This window comes from Megalobrama amblycephala, linkage group LG14, assembly GCF_018812025.1.
Source record: "Megalobrama amblycephala isolate DHTTF-2021 linkage group LG14, ASM1881202v1, whole genome shotgun sequence".
Classification (NCBI taxonomy): domain Eukaryota; kingdom Metazoa; phylum Chordata; class Actinopteri; order Cypriniformes; family Xenocyprididae; genus Megalobrama; species Megalobrama amblycephala.
Genome location: NC_063057.1, coordinates 30,401,474 through 30,426,757, shown reverse-complemented (window position 1 = coordinate 30,426,757; position 25,284 = coordinate 30,401,474). Strand labels below are relative to the sequence as shown.

Sequence of the window (25,284 nt, the reverse complement as noted above, 5' to 3'; positions counted from 1 at the left end):
AATATGTGAGGAACATGTATGTACATGTTTGTGTTTTTGAAGGAATAACATTTATGTGTGGTTATTGAAAAAACAAAAAACTTAAGTCACTGAAATAAGGCCAAAAAAAGTATAGTAAATCTGTGTTTACAATACTTTAGGGTATTGGAGATTGTAGACTAGAGTTTTTGCTTCAAAATTATGTAAAAATTATGCTGCCTACTCCTTCATATAAAACAATATATTGATTTAGTTTTTGTAAGACACTTTTTGCCAAGAAACACAGTATGCGTGGAGGCGTGAATCACCACTGAATAATGGGCCATTCTCACCTGAGAAGACAAAAGAATTGCATAGTAATGAGCTGAAATGACTTGCATATTAATGAGGCATTTCAGTCAGGTAGGCTGTGAAAAAAACCTTCTGTGATGTCTCAAGCTCATCATGATATATGAAACATACAGAAAAATATTATTACAATATAAAGTAATGGTTTTATATTATACTTTAAAATATAATGTATTTCTGTGATGCAAAGAGTCTGAATATAGGCTTTTAGTTTAAAAGCATACACATTTGGAGAAATATTGGATTCTCATATGCTTATGTCAGTTTTCTATACAGAGGAGTTATATTTATTTAATATTCATTGTCATTACTATGAGCGCTGGTGTTTTCAATTCATACTTGAAGTCGGAGGGCGCTCTCTGTGCATTTTTAGTCCACAAATTCATCTAAAAGAAGAAGAGGCTATTCCATGAATGGAGTTTCCAATTCATACTGCAGCCGGAGGGCGCTAAAGAAACAATCTAAAATTCATCTATAGAAGAAAAGAAAACAGGAACTGTCTTCTAGAGCTCGCTAACCATGACTTTTACATCCAGATAAACACTTTTCAAGACAATAAATACACGATTGAGACGATGAATGCATGTATTGCCTCTGAATTTGCGTCTGAATAGCGCTGGCTCCGTGGGCGTGGCCGCATTAGCGGATAATGAGCTGAATCACAGACTTCTGACATGGCTCTCTTTTCATACAGATTACATAAACACAGAAGGTTTGTTTTCTGTTTTGACTTACATGATTTAAAACCTGACATCTTAACATTTTTTTAGACATAAGTGTAATTTTTCTGTGATTAGTATTCATAAGTTACAGTTCATTTTCTGAGAACTATCAGATTGGACTTCGTTCAGAGGGAGAGGAGAAATCACGCATCATGTTAGTTTTCTTTATTTTACAAAAAGCACAACATTTTGTTTTTACTCTGAGTGTACACAAATAAAAGAAGATATTCTATAGTTTCAATTGATATATTACGTATGTCTCTATGACAAAAAATGACTGAGTATTTTAAGTCTGTTTTGCTGCAATGTGAAAAAAAACCTGCAAAACGCGCCGGCGCATTTTCAGACCTCAGAGAGTTAATATGTTTATGAACAACTGAAAAAAGCACAAATGTCAGGGCATGTCAAAATTTCTCCAGGCTCCAAATCAGCCTCAGACTCCAGGGGGTTAATATTAAACTTTGCTTTTAAATTGATATAAATATAATACATGCATTGATATATAAAGCTTTTAAACAAATTAGGCTAATGTGTATTCATTTGAGCTCTTTGTGAAACTAATATAAACTAGATGAAAAAAGTTTGTCGAGACAAACTTTAAGTTGGCTTGAAAAAGCCGGTCCAGAAAGTTTGAAGCAGTTATAAAAGTTTTAAAAGTTTCAGTTTGAAAGTTTTTAGTTTTAAAGTTTTAGTTTTAGTTTAGTAGTTTTGTTAGTTAGATGAGTTTATGAGTTTGAATGAGGCGGTCCAGAAAGTATGAAGTAGTTTTAAAAGTTTTCAGTTTGAAAGTTTTCAGTTTGAAAGTTTAAGTTTAGTAGTTGATAGATAGATAGATAGATAGATAGATAGTTGTCACAGATGGTTACTATGAAGTTTTTATAGAGTTATTAGCATTTTCTTAGCCCAGTTTAACACTTAGCTAATCACTATTAGCATGTAGCTATTCACTGCTAGCATGCTGTAAGTCCAGATTGCTAGAATGAGTCAAAAGAGCCAACCGCCATGTCTCTACGATGTTCTGATGATGAGATATAGATCTTGCAAAACGGTTGCTAGGGTACTCTGTTTAGTTCAGCTACCAATGATGAATCAGTTAGTTTAGTTCAGCTACCAATGATGATACTCCAAAGGCTGCTTGACAATATAAACCAACCCCCATGTCTCTACGATGTTCTGATGCCGAGATATAGATCTTGCTAGATAGATAGTTAGATAGATACTGTAGATATAGATAGATAGATTGATTTAGTTTGATAGATAGATAGATAGATTTAGTTTGATAGATAGATAGATAGATATAGATAGAATTAGATAGATAGATAGATAGATAGTTTAATGAGTTTGAATGAGTTTCAATGGATTAGAAATAGTACATAGAATGGCACTTGAGTCTAATTGAGTTTTTGAGTCTAATGGGCTTCCGTAGTTTAAATTTGAATTTTGACAGTTGGAATTTGAAAGTCTTGGCTCATTTGAACATTCCGTCAATGAAAGTCAATGGGATTTTTCCGAGATTTGATCGTCATTTTTAGGAAAACAGTAAGTCCGATCAGTTAGAAAAGATATAGCAACTAACTTCAGAACAGTCTGAAGGTCTGGTCTGAGTTTGGAGTTTATAGAGTTAAAGCTCTAGGAGGAGTTAGAGTTGATAATGTTAGGGTCAGAAGAAAATAGCATAACAATATGTTGGCTTTTTCAAGCCAACTTAATTATTATATTATAAATTATATTTCTTTGATTCACATGCATTGATATAGTCAGATATTTTCTTTCAGCTTAAAATTTTCACTGCAGCAATGTTTATTCATGCTTTGTAAATGCATTTAATTTCATGATATTTTTCATAACAATCTCTTAATCTTCAGAAGAGAAGTGAATTGTGCAGCTCTCTCGTGAGAAGTGATTCAAATGGATGCTCCCCGTGTTCCGTGTGATTGGCTGTTTGCCGCACGTGCACACGCTTCAGAGTTAATCACAAATTCTGGATTAAACCTGAGTTGACAGAGAACGTTTATACCGAGCGTTGTGCAACAGCTGATCCTGATCTAAACCAGGGGCCTGTACCATGAAGCTGGCTAGCCAGGTAAGTTTCAGATTAGTTTGCACCAATCCTGGGTTTTAGGTACCATGACAGTGACTTGGCTTTTAGCGGTGTTCATCACCATAGTAACTTAAGCTCAACGGCTAACCTGCTCTGGGGCAGGTTATGTTCTGGATAAGAGATCTCAAACTGAAATTGGACCAATCAGATGTGAGCATCACTGTTCACGTGAGCAGCACGACGCATGCGTGTGATGCTGACGCAGGAGCCAGCCAATAATAAGTCGGCGTTCTGAAGTACAACCTGGAAGTTTCTTTCTTGTTCTGACTCACTCACAGTCTTTGCTTTCTCAATATTAAATACGGCATTTTCTTTATATAAAATATTTATTGAAAAGCAATATTTAAATTAACAATAAAAGCTAAGGATGGGTGATATGGCCTAAAAAATGTATCACGATAATTTCAGGTATTTATTGCGATAACGATACCGATGACAATAAAATATATATATGTGTGTGTGTGTGTGTGTGTGTGTGTGTGTGTGTAAATAGGCCTAGGCTATGCATTTATTTTTATTATGAAATGAAAGTTAAACAAAGACTGCGTCACTTCTCAGTTTTCATCTTGAACAGTTGTCACGGGTGGTGAGTGAACGTGATCATCCTTTCCTCTTTGCAGAATGAAATGTATGAAAATATAGAAAATATGTTGAAAGACGCAGTAGCTTACTGAAATCGTCAGTTCAGTCATTGTTGCAAACAATTTCACGTAACATTACGTTATTCCTCAGAACCCATAAACTTGATAGTCAGCAAGAAAAACAACAAAACAATTGGATTAGAAACTTAATTATGTAAGTATAAGTATTATAACTTTATTATTATAAAATATACTTAAACTGAGTGCTTGATTGTGTGTAATCAAATGCATCATTTTATTGTGGAGACTGAACTCGTGCTCTGTTAAAAAAAAAATCGGTTAACGCGACCTCTGATATATGTCACACTACCACCAGTGACACTCCACGACCGTGGTGGCGCAGTTGTCATGCCGACCGTCACAGCCCTAACTGTATCAAAAAGTAACAATCCCAACTCTGTCTTTAGATAGTTTACAAAATACAGCTTTGACGCAGCTCTCCATGTATGCACTTTGGATGAGCGCGCACACACAAATCTCCTCAGAGCACGCGCGAGTTCTTGGTTTAATGTTTAAATTGGCAAGGTTTAAATAAGTTTCGTTTAGTTTAACACAGAAAGTAACGTGAGACGTTCAAGTCTCACCTGTGCTCTTGCGCTATCAACACCCAGGTGATGACGGTGTAAATGACGGCTCATAGAGCATACGGCTTTTGAACATTTGTTTATAGTGATTAGGGTAGTTTGCTCCACATTTTATTTTCTATAACCAAACCAGTTCCAAATTGTGGAGGTAGCTCCTTGCTTAACAACAAGCTGCTCCTCAGTCTCATGTCCGCCTTCCGTCATGCTTCTTGTTTTCACTCCGCACGTGAACAGTGGAGCGCATGAAGCTACGTCAACAACTAGACTTATCGTTATTATCGTGAAGAGACAAATTTTTATTGTGAGGAGAATTTTCAACGGTATATCGCAAACAATAAGATATCGCCCATCCCTAATAAAAGCCATTATAAAAGACAACAGGAAATTGTCACAGACACAACGCTCCCAATCACCGGAATACTAATCACTGTCACCTGCACATCATTATCCCCTTCATCACCACCAGTATATAGAGCACTCACACCCTGCACTCACTGTCTGGTCTCGTTGAGCTATACTTACCCGTATGCTTACCTCAAGGACTCCCTCGCTCGCTACTTACCTGTCTCCTGTGCAACCCGATCTCCCAGTGTGTTCCTCGTCTGTGTGTGAGTGCTCCTACGTCTCCTACGTTCTCCAGCTCCATCCAGTTCCAAGTCTCCACCATCTGCAATCACAAAAGGACCATAAATATCACCAGACATTACCATTGTTCATCTGCTCTACTCTGCTTACCATATCTGCTCACTGGTTTCTCAATAAAGACTACTTACCGTTTGTACATCTGTGTCCGACCCCTCTGTGTCATAACAGAAATAAACACAAGCAAATAATTCAGTTCAAACATACAAAAGCAGTGCTCTAGTACAGAATTTAAGTTAAATATAGTCTAAATATACAGTTGTGAAACTTAATTTTACCCTTAACCAAAATCGATTTGCTCTGGAACAATAGAATAATAAGACCAAAGACTGCCTGTTTTCATACACCCAAAATGAATTATATCTCATATTTAACCACTATTTAACGAGTTTGTTTGCCTATATAATCTTTAGGTTATTAGGTTAGCTAATTTGGCTTGCTGTCCACTGAGGAGGGGCTCGATGAAGCATCTTCAACTCCAGCTCTGATACACCCCCCCAGTGAATAAATATAGGATATGATTACATAGGGCAAGGTACCTGAGATGAAGGTGGAGTTTGGGGAGGTCGAGGGATGCTGGAACAGCTGAGACTGAAGAGAGGTAAGCAGCTGCTTATATACTCTGGCTGTTGATTGGAAGATTAGATGGGCTCACTCCTCCCTAAATTACGTTTAGGAACTTCACTTACATAAAAGCCAGCAACAAATTCCCGAAGGACTGGCCGAGATTAAGCTGTTCTCTGCGGGTACATGAGCTCTAGACAGCCTGGAGTTCACATCTGCGAAAGTGTCCAGACAAGTTGTAAAATATGTACTATTTTTATATACGAGTCACAGATTTTAGGTCTAAATAACTACATTCTCACCTAAAAAACTCACCATGACATTCGCTGCAAGTGGAGTGATACAAACGGTGAAACTGGGAGAATATCACACAGCTGGAAAATGCTCTCAGCCAATCAGATTCGAGAACCAAAACAAAGTGTTTTAGAAATTAATTTATCATATTGTCATTTTCCTTGTTCTAATTTTAATACTGACTGTTTACTTATGTTTATTTAGAACTTTTTACTTATCTGCAAGTATTTGTTTTGCTGTGGTTTGCTTAGTCTATAGAATTTTGGTCATATTGTCCATTCTAAGGAAATTAGGCCCACCATTCTGGAAATTGCTGACACAAAATCAGGCATTTCATTCATCGCAAAAAAATCACACACACACAAAAAAATCCAGGTAGGTCTGATAAATGTAATATCATGGATGCTTCAAAGCAATATTCATGAAAATATGAGGAAAAGAAAATGACACAATGTCTCTTTATTCTCTTATTTATTTATGTTGGATGAAGAGATACAGATCAAGGATCACTTAAAAATAACAAGATACACTTAAAAAGGTATTATTTAACATTATTAGATTTACTACTTTAACAAAACACATTTGAGTCACGTGATATTCATGGGTCCTGTCTGTCTCAGTGCTGAAACTCTTTATACAAACTTACATGTATAGACAGATCAGAACTTATGAGTATAGTGTATTATACTGACTTTATACAGTAATCTACTGCAAATTTCAAACACACATTAGTCCTCATTAATACAGGTTCATATGTTAATGATTCTTCATGATTTTCATCATAAATCATATGCTGGAGCGAGCAGGCGATGGAATAGAACGTGTTTAGCTGAGCTCCTGCGTAATTTTTATCTAAGTTTGCATTTAAAACAACATATCTTCTTCAATTATCCCCAGCGCGATTTATAGTATATTCCTGAACACGCAGTGGGCAATGATCGAACCTCGGAAAGAGTGATGGCCTCTAAGCTCCGGAAATATAAATACAAAGGATCCTGCGAGGATCTAGGCGTTCTAGGCCCGACACTCCCAAGTTCAGCTTGTGACCGTGACCACACACCGAATCCACCAGACATGACCGATATGGAAGAATTGAAGCTACAGATCCTGACATCTTTAAAAGCAGATATTTCCGAAGTGATAAGAACTGAACTTAAGAACTCCCTCGCTGACGATTTCAACTTTCTAAAGAGCGAGCTGCAAGCTGTCAGAACGGAAATTGCAAACAATGCGACGCTAATGCACACTGACATTGAACAAATGAAAACTACCATTAAAGATATGGAAGGCAGTATGTCAACGTGGACGGATTAAGTGAACGAACTACAAGCCGTGGTGGGTACTTTAAAATCGGAATTGAAAGAGCTGCGAGACAAATCCGAAGACATGGAGGGGAGGATGCGGAGGTGCAATATTCGAATCGTGGGGGTTGCTGAGGGACCGGAATCGGCTTCTATGCAGTCGGTCTCTAAATTACTATCTGAGGTGCTGAAACTGGATAAAGAAGTTCTGGTGGACCGGTCGCATCGCGGTCTGAGACCGTTGATCCCAGGAGGGAAACCACGGGTGATAGTAGCAAAGTTACATTACTATCAGGATTGCGTCGAGGTCCTGCGTCGAGCACGCAATCAGGCTCCGCTCCAGCTGAACGGAAATTCCATCTCAATATTCCCAGATTACACTGCTAGTGTCGCCACGGGCCGCATTCACGGACGTCAGGAATCTATTACGAGAGCAACGAGGTGTTCGATATGGCCTGCTGTTTCCTGCTCGGTTACGGATCACTCACAACGGCGCGGATAGAGAATTCCTGGATCCGGATAAAGCCATGGCCCACGTCAAGAAGCATATCGTCGCTGGGGATGACACCGGAATATAACAGAAGAGATTTTTCTTTTTTTTTTTCTCTCTATTTTTGTTTTTCTCCCTCTGCTATATAAAACTGGTGGGAAGTTTATGATTTACCTGTTGTGATGGAGTTAAAATCGTGATTTTGTTTTGCGATGACTGTTGTCATTAATGTTGTTGTCTCGGTCAGGATAAATTGGGTAGGAGCTCTAGCTCTGCTTAGCTTAGTTTGCATTAAGAGCTACCCGGACAAGCACATAATGTGTAGACTCAGTTTTGGGGGGTTCCTGGTTCATTATGTTCATGTTGATGACAAAGGTAGGGGTAATGTCAGACCATTTTCTTTTTGTTTATATTTCTTAAAAGTATATGGTAAATATACTTTTAATAATATTCTATAATATTGAAGTCAATGTACATCATATGTACAGGATATATTATTGTAACATTTTGTTCTTAGCTCCATATGACCAATATTAATATTTCTTCTCAAGTAAATGGTTGTTCAGTTAAACTGGTGAGCTGGAATGTTAAATATCTTAATCACCCTGTAAAACGTAAAAAAAAGTGTTTGCTCATTTAAAAGATCTTAAGACTGATATTGCATTTCTTCAGGAGACGCATTTATGATCATTGCTGGCTTAGAAATAAGTGGGTGGGTCAGACATTTCACTCCAGATTTAAATCTAAGGCTAGAGGTGTGGCGATAGTTCTCAGTAAAAATATACACTTTGTAGCGACAAGTGTTGAATCTGATCCGGATGGGTGCTTTCTAATCGTGGTGGGACATTTGTATGGGCTCCCTGTTATTTTAGCCAACATTTACGCCCCGAATTGGGACGATCACCTTTTTTTTAGTAATTTCTTCTCAAAGTTGCCAAATATGGTAACGCATCATCTTATCCTCGGTGGCGACTTTAACTGCGTCCTTTCCTCCACTCTGGATCATAGTGCATCCAGAACGATTTCAATAACTAAATCAGCACATACGATACAGAATTTTCTTAAAACGTATGGAATGGCTGATGTCTGGAGATTTCATAACCCTATCACCCGGGCATATTCCTTTTTCTCTCCAGTACACAACTCCTATTCACTTATAGATTATTTTATCATAGACACAAACCTTGTATCGTCAGTTATAAAATGTGATTACGAAGCCATAATTATTTCAGACCACGGTCCATTGATTATGACGGTGCATATTGATACCAAAGAACCAAATTACCATCCCTGGAGATTCAATTCCACTCTCCTCTCAGACGAGACGTTTGTGAGTTATATCTCCTCTGAAATAGACTCCTTTCTTAGTGTAAATATGACTCCGGGAATGGCTGTGTCAACTATATGGGAAGTGTTGAAGGCATATTTGAGAGGCCAAATTATCTCGTATTGTGCAGGTCAGAGCAAAACCAGAAAGGATCAATTAAAGAAATTGACTGATCAGATCTTAGAACTCGACTCTTTGAATAGCTTTTCACCATCCCCAGCGAGACTAAAACAAAGAATGTTATTACAAACTGAATTCAACTTGCTGGCAATTAAACAGGCAGAATACCTTATCTCTAAATTGAGGTGTAATTTTTATGAGTACGAGGAAAAGACTGGGAATCTTCTGGCTCACCAGTTGCGACAGCAATCAGCTCATCATATTATTTCGGAGATATGTGATGATCAAGGCCTGAAGCACAGGGATAGTACAGAGGTTAATTCTTGTTTTTATCAATTTTATCAGTCGTTATATACCTCAGACCCACCCTCTGACCTGTTGACTTTAGAAGACTTTTTAGGAAACTTGACACACCATTGATAGACCCGGAAAAAGCTGCACATCTTGACTCACCAATTACAATCTCAGAAATAGAAGCAGCAATCAGAAGTATGCAGACTGGCAAAACCCCAGGTCCAAATGGATATCCGACTGAATTCTTAAAAAAATTCTCTACTCAACTTTCCCCATTATTGCTATCTGTCTTTGAAGAATCCTTGTTATCTCACTCTTTACCATGTACTATGCGTCAAGCAGTTATTTCTCTGATTCTTAAAAAGGAGAAAGATCCCTTAGAATGTGGCTCTTACCGCCCGATTTCGCTTTTGAATGCTGATACTAAGATCTTAGCCAAGGTCCTGGCCTGACGACTGGAGGATGCTCTTCCAGCGATCATTTCACCTGACCAAACGGGCTTTATTAAAAGTCGACACTCCTTCTTTAATACCAGATGTCTTGCTAATATAATTTATGGGCCCTCTCCGACTAATACTTCAGAAGTTATTCTATCGCTTGACGCTGAAAAGGCATTGGACCGAGTGAAATGGGATTTTCTCTTCTTTACTCTTAAAAAGTTTGGTTTTGGATCTAGCTTTATATCTTGGATTAAACTTTTATATTCAGCCCCATTGGCTGCGGTACATACTAATAATAACATATCACCTTTTTTTGAGCTAAAACGTGGTACAAGGCAGGGCTGTCCTCTATCGCCACTCCTCTTTGCAATTGCAATTGAACCCCTAGCCATAGCCTTGAGGATTTCTACTAATGTCAAGGGGATGTGGAGGGGGGATTTTGAACACAAAGTATCTCTATATGCGGACGATATGTTGTTGTACATTTCTGACCCATCAAGTCTTCCGAATTTGTTAAATTTACTTAATGAATTTGGTCAGCTGTCTGGTTATAAAGTCAATTATCAAAAGAGTGAACTTATGCCAGTTGGCCCCATGACTCCAGACGTGCTCTCTTTTTCAATACCTTTTAAAATCACTACGACAAAATGTAAATATTTGGGGATCTGGTTTACGAAAAACTTCAAAGAGCTTTATAAAGCCAATTATCAACCTCTTTTAGCTAGTATGAAGCAGGATTTTGAAAGGTGGGACTCTTTGCACCTTTCCCTAGGTGGAAGGATTAACATAATTAAGATGACTGTTTTACCCAAGTTTTTATACATTTTCCAATGTTTACCAATTTTACTCACAAAATCTTTTTTTTTGTAATTTAAATACTCAAATTACAAGTTTTATTTGGAATAAAAAACGCCCTAGGGCAGTGGATAAAGTATTACAAAGGCCCCGTAGTTTAGGTGGTCTTGCCCTTCCGAACTTTTTATATTATTACTGGTCGGTAAATATCAGAGCAATTCTATACTTACTGGGGGAAGATGAGAAAGCCAGCTGGGCACAGATGGAAATCATCCATCCGATACAACCCTCTATCAGTATTGTCCAGGCTGCCCTGGCACATTCATACTAACCTTACCCTCCCCAGTTGTATACAAGCTATAAAAATGTTCCCGGACCCATCCATGTTGTTTTCCAACATGAATAACACATAATAGATATCATTTTAAAGCGTTGAATCTCATCTTTTTAATGCATCTAACCATTTTGAAAAACTCCTAAAGATTGCTGAGAAGCACCTCTAAACCGGAGTTTACCGCCCGTTGGCGCCATGGCTCGGAAAAAGAACAACAATTTTTCAAACTATTCTTTATCTATCACCGAAATTTGAACCAGATGCACTCACATATAGGAGAGCATCCCAAAAAAGATTTTTTTAGCGATCTTATTGTGTTCCTGAGTTATACCATGTCAAATAAAAAAAAGAAAAATTATTTTTAAAAAATTATAATTTTTTGCTTTTATAGCTGTTTCTAAAAATTTGTAATGTTTCAGTTTAGACGTCATTTTGCACTTAACAACCTTCTGCTTGCCTCACTTGTTGTACAGAACCACATATTTACTCCTTCTATGACAGATGCAGCATTTGATATATGGTCAAAAAATGGCATTAGGTCATTACATGATTTGTATTTCAATGACACATTTGCCTCTTTTGAACAGTTAGTCCAAAAATGTACTATTCCTCATACACACTTTTTTAGGTATCTACAACTTAGAAGCTTTGTGTCATCAAATTCAAACTGTTTCCCTCATTGTCCCGCTCCATCTCTCATTGATTCTATTCTCGAATACAGGTCTGGAGAAAAACAGTCCATAAGTAAAGTGTATGGACTACTTAATCTACACAATCTGACTGCCTTAGAATCTTTAAAACAAAAATGGGAAAAAGAAATTGAGGATCAGCTACCAGACGATGTGTGGCAGGAAGCAATCCGGAGAATACACTCATCCTCTATAAGCCTCAGGCACATGATTGTCCAGTTTAAAATTGTACATCGTCTCCATTGGTCCAAGGACAGATTGGCTAAATTTAAAAGCGATGTAGACCCTACCTGTGACCGATGTAAACAAGCTCCTGCTACTTTATTTCATATGTTTATTTCATATGTCCGAAATTGCTAGAATACTGGGGCCAAATTTTTGAGACCTTTTCTAAAATGTTTGGTAAATTTATTGCTCCAGACATATCGACAGCAATATTTGGAGTTGCTAGTCTAGATAATAATCTACGTAGATCACAGTCTGATGTTATTGCTTTTTGTACACTCTTTGCTAGAAGGCTAATTTTGTACAAATGGAAAGACTCCTCACTAGTGATGGGTCGTTCGCGAACGAGCCGGCTCTAAGAGCCGACTCTTTTACGTGAACGTCGGGAGCCGGCTCACATATCTGAAGAGCCGAATCTATTTTTAAAAATATAGCCTATAGAAATTTAATCATTATGTAATGAATGATTTTAATTTTATTTAAAACAATAGACTAATAATTCAAAGAACAACACAAAAATTATAATTATATAAGCCTTGGTGCACACACTCATTCGTTTCGACTGTCTGATCAGCCTCACGGTCTGTTCCTGTCAATCATACACGCGGTGTCAACCAATTATACTGCGAGGGAGGGCCGAGCCAACTCTCTCTCACACACACAGACAGAGTAGCCTAGACGAAACTCGGAGGAGAGGAAAAACAGCTGTAAAAAAACAAAAGCAGCAAAATGAGTCGGAAGCACAGCGGCATTTGGAATCATTTTAATGATTTAGGTAATGTGAAAGCACAGTGTAGAATTTGCCAAATAAAAATTTCATTTAAAGCTGGTTCTACACACAACTTACACCGGCATATGCGAACTGTGCACCCAACTGTGAAGCTAGCGGAGCTTCGACAAAGCGGTCCTGCTAGTGATGTTGGTGGAGCGTCTGGACCCAGCACCTCCGCAGCTGGAGATGTATCCACTCAGTTAAGTAGGCCTACTCCGCGACCCACAGCAACGCAGTCTTCTATAATGGACCAGTTTATGCAAAAGTCAATGTCTGTAGCAAAACAAGGCCAAATTGATATTGCATTGGCTAAAATGTTTGCCACCGATTTCCAGCCATTTTCAATCGTGGAGGACAGAGGTTTTAGAAATTATAGCAAGAGTCTAAATCCAATGTACACAATTCCAAGCAGGAAAGTAATTTCAAAATTACTTATTCCACAACTGTATGAGAGCACACGGGCTTCAGTGCAGGAAAGAGTCAAAAAAGCTACTGCAGTTTGCCTTACCACTGACTGCTGGACATCAAGAGTGACCACTAATTACATGTCAGTTACATGTCACTTCATTGAAGATTTTTCAATGTTTAGCTGTCTTCTGGATTGCTTTGAGTTCAGCGACAGACACACCTCAGAGAACTTGGCAGAGGAACTGTTGAGAGTGGCAAAAGAATGGGATGTAGATGGAAAAGTGGTCTGTTGTGTTACTGACAATGCAGCTAATATAACCAAAGCTGTAAAAATTTTAAAGTGGACCCATCATCCATGTCTTGCCCACACAATCAACCTGATTGTAAGAGATGCTCTGAAGGTGATGAAGCCCACTGTGGACAAAGTGAAAGCAGCTGTGGAATTCTTCCACAGGAGCACAGTGGGTGCTGAAAAACTAAGGTCTACACAATGCCAGATGGGAATGCCTGAGCTAAGGCCTAAACAAGACTGCCCTACAAGGTGGAATTCAACATTTTATATGTTGAAAAGGTTTCTTGAGTCAAAGGATGCTATCATCTCTACCCTGGCCATTGTCAATGCACCTGTTGATCCTCTGACCCAAGAGGAATGGGAGGTGGTGGAGGAGGTGTGCAGAGTCCTGGAGCCCTTTGAGCAGGTTACTGTGGAGATCAGTGGAGAGAGGTACAGTAAGCAGTTATTTCTACATTTTATCCTGTATTTTAATATATATATATATATATATATATATATATATATATATATATATATATATATATATATATATATAAAATCTGTTCTCTCTTTTTAGCTATGTGACAGCGTCAAAAATGATACTCCTATGTAAGGGTCTGCAGCGAATCACATCCAACCGCCAGAGAGAAGCAAATGTAACCACAAGACAAGTGATAGAGTTGATGGACACCCTATGTTCATCAATGGACAGAAAGTTCCATAGAATGGAATATAATCACGTGCTATCAGAAACTGCTGCACTTGACCCCAGGTTTAAGAAGTTAGCCTTCAGTGATGCCAGAGCGCTTGATGAGGCTCTTCAGAGAATCACCTCAGCAGCAGGGAGGGACAGTCCCAGCAGTCAGCTGGCTCAGACACCAGGGCAACAGGAAGCAGAAGGAGCAGAAGCACCAGCAGTATTGCCACAAACGTCTGCTGTTTGGATGCTGTTTGATGAGAGAGCAACTGGGGATGCGGCAAGAAGGAATCCCTCAGCAGATGCCATAATGGAGGTCCGATCCTATTTGGAGGAGCCCCTCCTCCAAAGATCTGCAGATCCTCTGAGCTGGTGGAAGAACAAGGCCTCTATCTACCCACGGCTTACTAAAGTCATGACAGGGAGACTCTGCATAGTGGCCACATCCGTTCCCTCTGAAAGGGTTTTCTCGAAAAAAGGACAAATTATTACTGAGAGAAGAAACCGCATCAGCCCGTCGAAAGTGAGGGAGCTTGCATTTCTGAATGCAAATCTCTCATAAAATAAAAATATGGCCAGCATTGTGTGTGTGTGTTCATGCTAGTTATGCATAATATAACTAGTGAGAGTTCATATGGCAATAAAAAAAGAGAAAAAGAGGGACCAGTTTAATCCTTTCAGTTATTTATTTTTCTTTAATATTTAATGGGTTCTATTATGTTGTTCAGATTGTATTTCTTTTGAATGTTGTTTCTATACATTAAAAAGTTTTAATTTAAATACAAATGTTTAATAGTATTTTTTTATAACAAATCAATGCATTTTTAAAGAAATTGTGAGACATTGTGAGTATTATTTCATTTAATAATTTAATTAGAACTGTTTTCACACCTATCATAGTCAAAGTCATAGTTAAAACATTTAATTATTTAAAGAGCCGTTTGTGAGTCAAACGAGCCGGCTCACGAAAAAGAGCCGGAATGCCCATCACTACTCCTCACCTCAGAAATATGGACACTGGACTAAAGATGTGATGTATAACATACAATTGGAAAAGCTGCGATGTTCTATGAATGGGTCAAATAAGAGATTTCTTATCACCTGGCAACCTTTGCTGACCTTTGTGGAGAACACTTCTGCTAAAAAATTATTCTGAATGTACATGTTTGTATATTATTATTATTGTATTTTTATTATATATTGTACCGTATGCACACGTATCAGGATAGTCAATAAACTTTGGAGTTTTCAGAACGCTTTTAACCTGGTGAACTTTGTTTATAAATCACTAAATCGGCGCCGGACGGCTGTGACTTTCGGCAGGTTTGTGGGCCTGCGATGGGAAACAGAAAAGTCCAACTTCCTCACTTTGGTGACTTCAAAAGGAGCACCCCCCCCCAGAGACTGACCAGATCCACATTCCAACACCCAGGGCCGGCGCTACCTATAGGCAGAGCAGGCAGTTGCCTAGGGCCTCGGGCATGGAGGAGGGGCCTCCTGCCTCCACTACCGTGACATCCCACTAGCAAAATACTAGACTCTTTTTCCACTGGATATAAATGAATTCACAGTGACTCTCACCTGTAATGAAACCAACTATTGTCACCGTATCAAAGTGGGTCCCACCTTCTAAATACATGGAAAAAAAAAAAAGTTACAAAAATGCAACTTTTCTGCAGCTGACTGGCTTTAAGTCATTGAATTATGATTGCGCCGAAATGAACATCCTTCATGGGGTGCGAAACGCCTAAACAGGGACGCAAAGAAGTGCATTTCGTAATGTAGGTGTGCGAGTTGTCATCATCTCTTTTGGGCTGATTTCTACAAATAAACGTGTTCGGCGTTATTTCTGGATAGATCATTTGCCGGTTTATGAGTTTAAAAGAGCGCGAGCGCGTCGACGCGTCCAGACTGATATACACTTTAAATTTGTGCGTAATGAATGACATCGCGTCATTTTACTGAAGTAAAAGCAAAGTTTGTATTCAAAGTCAAAGAGCTAGAGTAGCCTATGCTATTACAGCACTGCAGTACTTTTTTTATGTTTCAAAAACAGTATCTCAACTGTCTGTATCTTTTAAATTCTGCTGTTTACATTATTTTTCAAACGCAATACTTTCGGTTTTCAAAACATAAATATTGTTGTTATATTTATTGAAAAATCAGCGTACAATTTTATAAAGTAATTAAGTATTTATGCTTAGAATTTTATTTATCTCTTTCACTTTTCATATAGTAGGCCTAGTTGATTTGTGTAGCCTACACTCTTCTGTGGTTACATGAACATTTAAAATCCACCGAACCTTTACATAACACAAAAGGTTCTTTACTGTGGGAAAAAAAATGGTTCCACACATTTATTAATAAGCAAATGTTTATTGTTTAATTATTATTCATTAAAGCTGCAGTCCACAACTTTTTTTGGTTAAAAATGATCCAAAATCAATATTTGAGCAAGTACATAACCAGCCAGTGTTCAAAACTATCTAATTATCTTGTCTCGATTCACAGTAAGCTTGTAATAATGTTTTATAATAAGAGCGACATGGCGGATTTCCGCGGGAAATTCAAGCATGCAGCAGTTCCTCTGTGCGTTAGGTCACGTCCGTAAACAGAAAGAAGGAGTCCCGTCGAGAGGCTAGACGGTTTTATCACGTGAGGATGCTGCCGGTAGCGGCACATTTATAGCCTTTTCTCACAGCAGCTGAAACAATTAAACGTATCATTTTGATGGTGGATTGTAATCCAGAAAGGTCCAAATGACAATCATCAGTGACAACTGGAGGTTCACCCGTAGTCAAAAAGCAAAAGTGGACTGTGGAGTGGCTACAGAAATTGAAATCTACAGGTAACGCTATATATACATAGTCATAGCAATGCTGATGTTGTTAACATTAACAATTTGAGAACAATATACAGTAATAATAATTTGCACGGTTTGGTGTGATCAGAGCTAAGCGATCATTACATTTAATCACCTTTGGCAGCGTGATTTATTGTAGGCCTAATGCTTTTTTCCTCAGTTGGTCAGAACAAAAGTGGCAGAAATGTTACTTACTTGTTCAGATGATATTTTCCAGTAAAAATTCTCATATTGGTCATACTTTCAAGACGTAGAATCTGTGATTCTGAAGTTCAGTATCCACACCGGTGCGTGACTGACAGCAAACATTAGATTCATCCGTGCTGACGAGCTGTGCCGACGCACAACACACGTACAGATAACTGTTCCGCATATGACTGCAATTGCAGGTTTCAAACGAGATGGCGACAAAGAGGAAAAATCGCGGACTGCAGCTTTAAGCTTGTTAATAAATATTCATTTATTAAATATATTAATAAATGTTAATTTTCAGCATACTTTGGATTCATTTTAAGCAAGCAATACAGTCATTTTTAAACAATAGTTGAGTTAAAAAAACATTTAACCCAAACGCTGGTTTAAAACACCCCAATTGCTGGGTTTGTCTCTTTTCAACCTAAATTGGGTTTTTTACAACTCAGCATTTTTTAGAGTGCACTACCATTTACTGAAAGGTTCTTTTGGGGAACCAAGAGTGGTTCTTTTATGGTATCACTGTGTAAAAACTCCCTTTTGGAACCTTTATTTTTAATAGTGTGTAGTGCATATTTGAAGTATTGCATTGCAATACATATGATAATATAGTTTAAATTGGCTCAACAGGAGGGGAAAATCCTGTCCAAAAAATGATTAAGGCATGGTTTTCATTTACTTAAGTGATTTTCCTTTTCTTTCATTTTACTGTAGGCCTAAACAGTTTGTTATCCCAAATAGTGGGTAGGTCTGTTAGGCTACTGTAAATAAATTACTGAACAAATTACTACCAAAAAAAAAAAAGATAGCATCCTCAACAAACAAATAAGAGATTACCTTAGTTAAAGTTTGATTAATGTGGACATATAAAAATAAAACAAATATATATAAATGTGTAGCTATATAAAAATTTTAATAACAAATGTTAAATAAAAAGGTAAGTGCTAAAGTGAATAAAGTGCTTTTTATTAGGAGGGGTGTGGAGCGGGGGCCTCCAACATAAAGTTTGCCTAGGGCCTCCAAATGTCTAGAACCGGCCCTGCCAACACCCCACACACACAGGGACACACAAAAACACACACACAGACACATACAGAAACTCAGAAACATACATTTTTGACTGTATATGTAAAATACAAATTATGCCAACATATACCCATCCTGTATTTTGAAGCGTATGCATGTTTCCTAGTGTTTAAAGGAGTGTATTTGTGCTAGTGTGCATGGTAATAGTGGAATTCTGTCTGTAAACCATAACTTCTTCCCTATGCCTTTCCGACCTATCGAGTTTGATCTCGTTTTAAAGCTCCGGACTCGAGCTATTCATTGAGACATGTCACAAAACGGACAAATGCATTTTTCTATGTGTTTAATGATCCTGTGAAGAACGTACTCCATCTCGAAATCCGATCGGATAATCATCAAGTATGCAAATTCAGCTAGGAGACCAAACAAAGCAACTTTGCCCGCCAAATAGTGCCGCGCATCTATTGGTCGCTACAATTCAGGAGGTGTGTTAGCTTGGGTTTCCATAAAGACAACGACACACACCTTCACTCGTTTTCTTCTTCTTCTCCTTTGTCTCCCGACTGACTCACGAGCACCTCGTGCACGGACGCCTCAGGTGACCGCGCTTCCCAACCACGCGCGCAGTTCGGGAGGACCACTTCCTTAGACTTTCTCTCTCTTCGGCTAAATTACTTAAGCTTAAACCTCTTTTGAAAACCCCGCCGGAGAAACCCTCTCTGAAAGGACCAACCCAGCCAGGCGCATTGAAACTGCTACACACGGACTTGAACCAATAAGCAAGTATTATCATTTATCTGAATTTGTCTAAACTGATTTCTGTGCTGGCTCTCTCTCAAAAAGGTTTTACAAAGAATTTGCCATTCTTTGATCATCTTTCTTTCCCTGTCTTTTCTTCATTTTCACTCTTGTGTATATATATGTGTATACCTTCTATATATATTTAGATGTATAACCTCTGTATTCGTAGTTTGCATATATTAAAACGTTATTCACGCTCGATTGTTCTGCTTGTTCTTTCAGCTGAAAACCCAGTCACTTTAACGTTTTTCGATCGCTTTATGCTCTGATACTATAACAGCAAGTTATTTTCATGGCCAGATAATAACTCTGTTTATAATATTCTGTGAGGGACTTAGTTTGCTGGACAAACGAACAGTTTCTCTAATTATTAAACCAGAACTAATCATATATGTAATTGATTATAATTCGTTGTAATTGATTCACAATATGTTTAATTCCCCGTTGGGTCGATATATGAATCATAATTTATTCATAACTTTATGAATTATTATATTCATATTTCATCCATAAATTGATTAATAACCGCTACATTCGTTACAATATATATATATATATATATATATATATAGGCTATATATATATTTTTTTTTGGTCTGACTGTTACATGGGGATGGGGGGGGGGTTCTTATCTGTTCTGTATAATGTATTTGTTTTTCAGTATCATTTGTTAAAATAAAAATAAACATTGAATAAAAAATAAATCATATGCTGAAGTTTCAGAATTATTAGAATCACATTCTTCAAATCTCCTGTTATCTTAAGGGAAACAGTAGATAACCACTGAAAGTGCTGTGTTTATTCTTGTTATCAATTATTCTCGTGCCAGACCAAAGTCTCACATAGACAACATCTCCAACCTCCAGGATCAACACAACTCCGTTTGAGGAGTTTAACGCATTCTGAGGCTGTTCATCATATGCTGTAACCACCTTCTCTCCATTCTTAACAATAGATACAGTTACTGCAGTTCCGCCACAACCAAATACAGAGACTCTGAACATGTACGCTCCTTTCAGTGGGGCTGTGAAAATACCTAAATCAAATAACAAGAGATACAGAATCAGCTGTTTCATTTATGATTGCTCAATTAACAAACACACTGTTTAATAGTTTAGAAAGATGGCAGATCATTTAATTCTCTTATACACATTACACAACTGCAGAGAGGTCTGAATGGTACGGAAGCCCTGAACCGCATGGTGAAAAAAAAAAACTTGGTGGGGAGGAAAAAAACCCCCGAAAGCTTATCTCGTTATTACGACATAATATCTCATTATAACGACATAATATCTCGTTATTTCAACATAATAACTCTTTATTGTAGGGATGTCCAGATCCGATCACGTGATCGGAAATCGGGCCCGATCATGTGGTTTCAGACTCGATCGGAATCGGACGTTACCTCCCGATCAGGACTCGGATATATATGTATATATATTCTCATTATTTTTAACACATCTATAGTGATGCGGTGGCACAGAGTTAGGCCTGTTTCCCACTGCAAGCGTAAGCGGCGCGTGAGTAGCGCATATTTTTTTCAGCGTGCATGTCAACCAACGGATGCATTCACACAGGCAGCAGGAGCAACTCGTAAAGCGTCAGGCAGGAGCGTCGCGTAAGCAGCAGTGCCGCGATCGTCTCGGCACCGAGTCTATCCCTGTGTCTCAATCAGCTCCCTAGCTCTTTAGGTCGTGAATCAGTATATAATGAAAGTGAATGTGGCTGATACCCTGATCAGTGCCCTGACTACTGAACTAGGGAGCCACACCATGCGGTGCTGACGCGTAATTAAAGTGAAAGCACACTTTTGATGGACAAAATAAATATAATTTCACACAAAAAGTGTTCAAAATGCACACAATACGCATGTCTAATGTGTTTTAACAAGAATTTGAGTATGACAGAAAAGAAAATTAAGAATCAAAAATAATAATAGAAGATTTACCCATTTAAACTTGTTTTTTATTATTCAGTTTGGGTTAAAGTATGGTGTATTATAAAAAAACTAAAGTAAACTAGCCAGAAAATATGATATATATAAACATTATTTTAGTTATTACACAGACTGCAGCATACCCAAATCAAACCAAATATATTTGTTTTTATATTAGCCTTTTTTATATTTACTGTTGCACTAAAGTGAAGTGAAGTGAACAATTTATGTTATTTATTACTTGATTGTTCAAGCTACCTCACAGAAGTGCTCTGTTTGTAATTAAATAAAAAATAAGGAACGTCCTGGATCTGTTTTTTTTTCGCTCTTCTTTATTCTTTTTTTGATGTATTATAGAAGTATCGGATCGGGACTCGGTATCGGCAGATACTCAAAATCAAATGACTCGGACTCGGACTCAAGGGCAAAAAAACCTGATCGGGACATCCCTACTTTATTGTCTATCAAGTATTATAAAGGACATGCATTTGACAATGTCTTCAGTGGCGCAGCACTAAAGTATTGGATCGCCAGTCTAGCTTTTACTGCGTTCGCCGCGGTTTCGAATCCGCCTTTTGCCGAGTTCGCTTTTCTCTAGTTTCACATCACATATCAAAAAAAGGCATTTATTTTCAATAAAAATGAAAACAATGTTATAAAAGTGCAAATAACCTGCCTAACGAGTGTTTAATAACATTAAAAGTATTTATTGGGCAGGGTTAGCAGCATGTTCTCGTTCAATAATAGCCACTAGAGGGCAGAATAAGACAGGGAATCGATTAAATAATGCAATAGTTATGTTGACCTACTGTTACAAGTTGGTGCTCTAAAATCCCAGAGGTTTATCATGGGAATTTGCGTTCATTCCAGGCTAACCTTTATTGAGGTTAAATTTGTGTTGCCCATAAATTCTCATAAATACCCTATAGGCGTTTATTTTATATAGTTTTCATAACACTGCTAATTCATACTTTTCTACTAATCCATACTTCTAATACGTGGCCTAATAATTTACTTATTTAGCAATGACATAGATATAGAGTTTTGTGCTAATTGCCAGTATTGCTCTTTCAGCCAGCTTCATAATTTATCTGTTAACTTTTCAGAAGCCTATAATGGAGTGTCTATTTACAGTAAGTGCAAATAGCGTCCCTTGTTGACAAACACTCTTTACAGTATAACTCCAATGTCTGGTTGGGCCACTCAAGTTTAAAAAGGGACAGTTGTAATTCGATGTATTCAGTGGCGCAACAATAGCATGTAGGGTTTCAGATTTTGGCTTTTACAGCGATCGCTGCATGGTCGAATCAGCATTTTGCCGAGCTCACCCAATAATAGAGCTCACTCCTATTTTCTCATCATATACATTTTCAATAAAATGAAAATAATGTTCAAAAAGTGGAAATAAAATGTGAACAAGTGTTTAATAATATTAAAAGTGTTCATTGAGTAGGGTTGGTGGAAAGTGGATGGGTTTTATTCTCCCAATAATGCAGCATCCATTTAATAATTTTAATAAATATAATCACACTCTATGATATTATTGCATCCTGTACAAAAATACTGAGGTACAAATAGTATCTGCCAATACAATGTAGCCTACAGACCTGCGTGAAGTTGGCCCCCCACCCAACGCAAAACGTCTGCAAAATAGTCTCAATCGTTTGTGCTCCGTTTGTGCTGGTTTGGTTTTTTAGATATTAAAAGAATATTTATAGGTCATGCTGAGGTCACCCAGCCCCCGACATGTTCCAAATTCACCCAAAATAGTCTCAATCGTTTGTGCTTCGTTTGTGCTGGTTTGTGTCGGTAAAAGTTTCGTTTGTGCTGCTTTCGATTTTAAAATATTATATTTTGAATTATAGGCAATGACGTCACTCAGCCCCCACACATGCTCCAAATTCGCCCAAAAACGTCTCAATCATTTGTGCTTCGTTTATGCTGGTTTGTGCCATTAAAAGTTTTGTTTGTGCTGCTTTCGATTTTAAAATATTACTTTGAATTTATAGGCGATGACGTCACTCAGCCCCCCCCCGCATGCTCCAAATTCGCCCAAAATAGTATTTTTTGTTTGTGCTCCCTTTGTGCTGGTTTGTGCTGGTAAAAGTTTAGTTTGTGTTGCTTCGGGTTTTTTTTTTTTTTTTAGATATGCCTGTTAAAATAATATTTACAAAATCTCAGGTCACTCAGCCCCCCCACCCCACATAGGCTATGCTTCAAATTCACCCTAGATGGTCTCGTTTGTTTGTGCTTCGTTTGTGCTGCTTCGGTTTTTAAAATATTAAAAGAATTGGCAATTCATTCTGAGGTCTCTCAGCCCCCCACATGCTCCAAATTCACCACAAACAGTCGCAATCGTTTGTGCCGATAAAAGTTTAATTTGTGCTGCCTCGCTTTATAAATATTAGACATTGATTGCATTGAAATGAATGACACTGAATGCCTGCAAATGCAAATCGCATAAGAGCATATTATAGTGACTATTAGGCTATATACCAAAGCATAGACATTTAACATAAATAGTAGGAGCAATGTGATTTCAAATTAAGTCTCTGTTTGCTTTCCTCCTTTTCAGTGACAAGCGCGTGTCAGTATGTATGCTTTAAAATTCGTTTCAAATGTGTGGGTGGCCCCTAAAATACTCATTTTGGCTTTATGTGGTCTAAAACAACATTGAGGAAATTTTTATTTATTTGTATTTATTTTATTCTTAAAAGGCCTAAGTAAAACCTAATGATGCAACATGTTTCACTCGTTATTACAAGCAGTTTTTTGTTTTGTTTTTTAATTCTTATAAATAATAACATAATTTGTGTTTCATTGGAAAAACCTAAAATATCAGAAAACAATGGAAGGGATTGCGCAGGCGCCTCCGCGGACAAGAGAAGTATTGTTGTGCTCTGCACTATAGATGTAGGCTACATTGGCGTCACTCATGCGAAACAAATATTAAAGAATAATCATATTTTTTACCCATGAATAAAATTACGAAAAATCTAGCTTTATTTTTCAGTTTTTTTACACAAAACAAAAAACAAAAAACAAACTCTTTCTTATTCCTCTTTATTTCTTTTTAAGTAAAAAATCAAATCAGCCTACCAGGTGCATGGATGACGGACCCGGACCCCAATTAAACATCCAATATTGTTATTTCATTATTTCTTTACAAAACCAAAATGAAAAAAACAAAAGAAACAAATATAGAATTATCATCAATTATTTATGTAATCATGATCAATTATCCTTCAGGAAACACAATATTATATAAACCTTTCAACAACGTTGTATTTATTTGTATTTATTATTTATAAAGCACATTTCAATACAACCGAAGTTGTCCAAAGTGCTGTACATTAAAATGGAGAAAATACAAGGCACAATTAATATAAAGCATACAAAACATAAAACACATACACATCTAGGAATCAATCACTCATCAGAGAGCATCTTGTCCGTGGAGGCGCCTTCGCAATCCTATCCATTGTTTTCTGATATTTTAGGTTTTTCCAATGAAACACAAATTATGTTATTATTTATAAAAATGAAAAACAACAAAAAAAAAAACTGCTTGTAATAACGAGTGAAACATGTTACACCATTAGGTTTTACTTAGGCCTTTTAAGAATAAAATAAATACAAATAGATTAAAATTTCCTCAGTGTTGTTTTAGACCACATAAAGCCAAAATGAGTATTTTAGGGGCCACCCACACATTTGAAACGAATTTTAAAGCATAAACTAATTTAAGTTAAACCCATCAACCAAAAATACAAAAAACAAACAAACAAACAAAAAACAAACCTCTTAAAGCTCATTTTTTAATCTTATATAGGCTTAATTCTTTTTTGTCTTTGTTTACTTTCAAGTAAAATCAAATTAAACGAATGCCTATATTTGTTTTTTCGATTTGGTTTAGTTAGACAATTAAATAAGTCGTATTTTAGGCTAATTAATTGAAGGAATTACACGGACTGATGCAGCTTTTTTGATGCAACAACTTTCCGTTTCTGACACACGCTTGTCACTGAAAAGGAGGAAAGCAAACAGAAATTGCTCCTACTATTTCTGTTAAATGTCTATGCTTTGGTATATAGCCTAATAGTCACTATAATATGCTCTTATGCGATTTGCATTTGCAGCCATTCAGTGTCATTCATTTCAATGCAATCGATGTCTAATATTTATAAAGCGAGGCAGCACAAATTAAACTTTTATCGGCACAAACGATTGCGACTGTTTGTGGTGAATTTGGAGCATGTGGGGGGCTAAGAGACTTCAGAATGAATTGCCAATTCTTTTAATATTTTAAAAACCGAAGCAGCACAAACGAAAATTTCACCGGCACAAACCAGCACAAACGGAGCACAAACAAACGAGACTATCTAGGGTGAATTTGAAGCATAGCATGCTGAGTGACCTGAGATT

At 37.4% G+C, this 25,284-nt stretch overlaps 1 protein-coding gene across 3 annotated transcripts in view; it reads right to left on the bottom strand.

The window, feature by feature from the left end:
* Window positions 1-25,284, bottom strand: part of LOC125245140 (repetitive organellar protein-like) — a 62,089-nt gene that overhangs the window by 25,935 nt on the left and 10,870 nt on the right. Inside the window, exon 4 of one of the 3 annotated variants that reach the window (XM_048155625.1) lies at window positions 19,548-19,959. The exons of the other annotated variants lie outside the window; for them this stretch is intronic. Coding sequence (XP_048011582.1) covers window positions 19,679-19,959 — 281 coding nt within the window. The 3' untranslated portion in view covers window positions 19,548-19,678. Of the gene's footprint in view, window positions 1-19,547; window positions 19,960-25,284 lie in introns of those variants that run through there. 3 annotated transcript variants of the gene reach the window in all.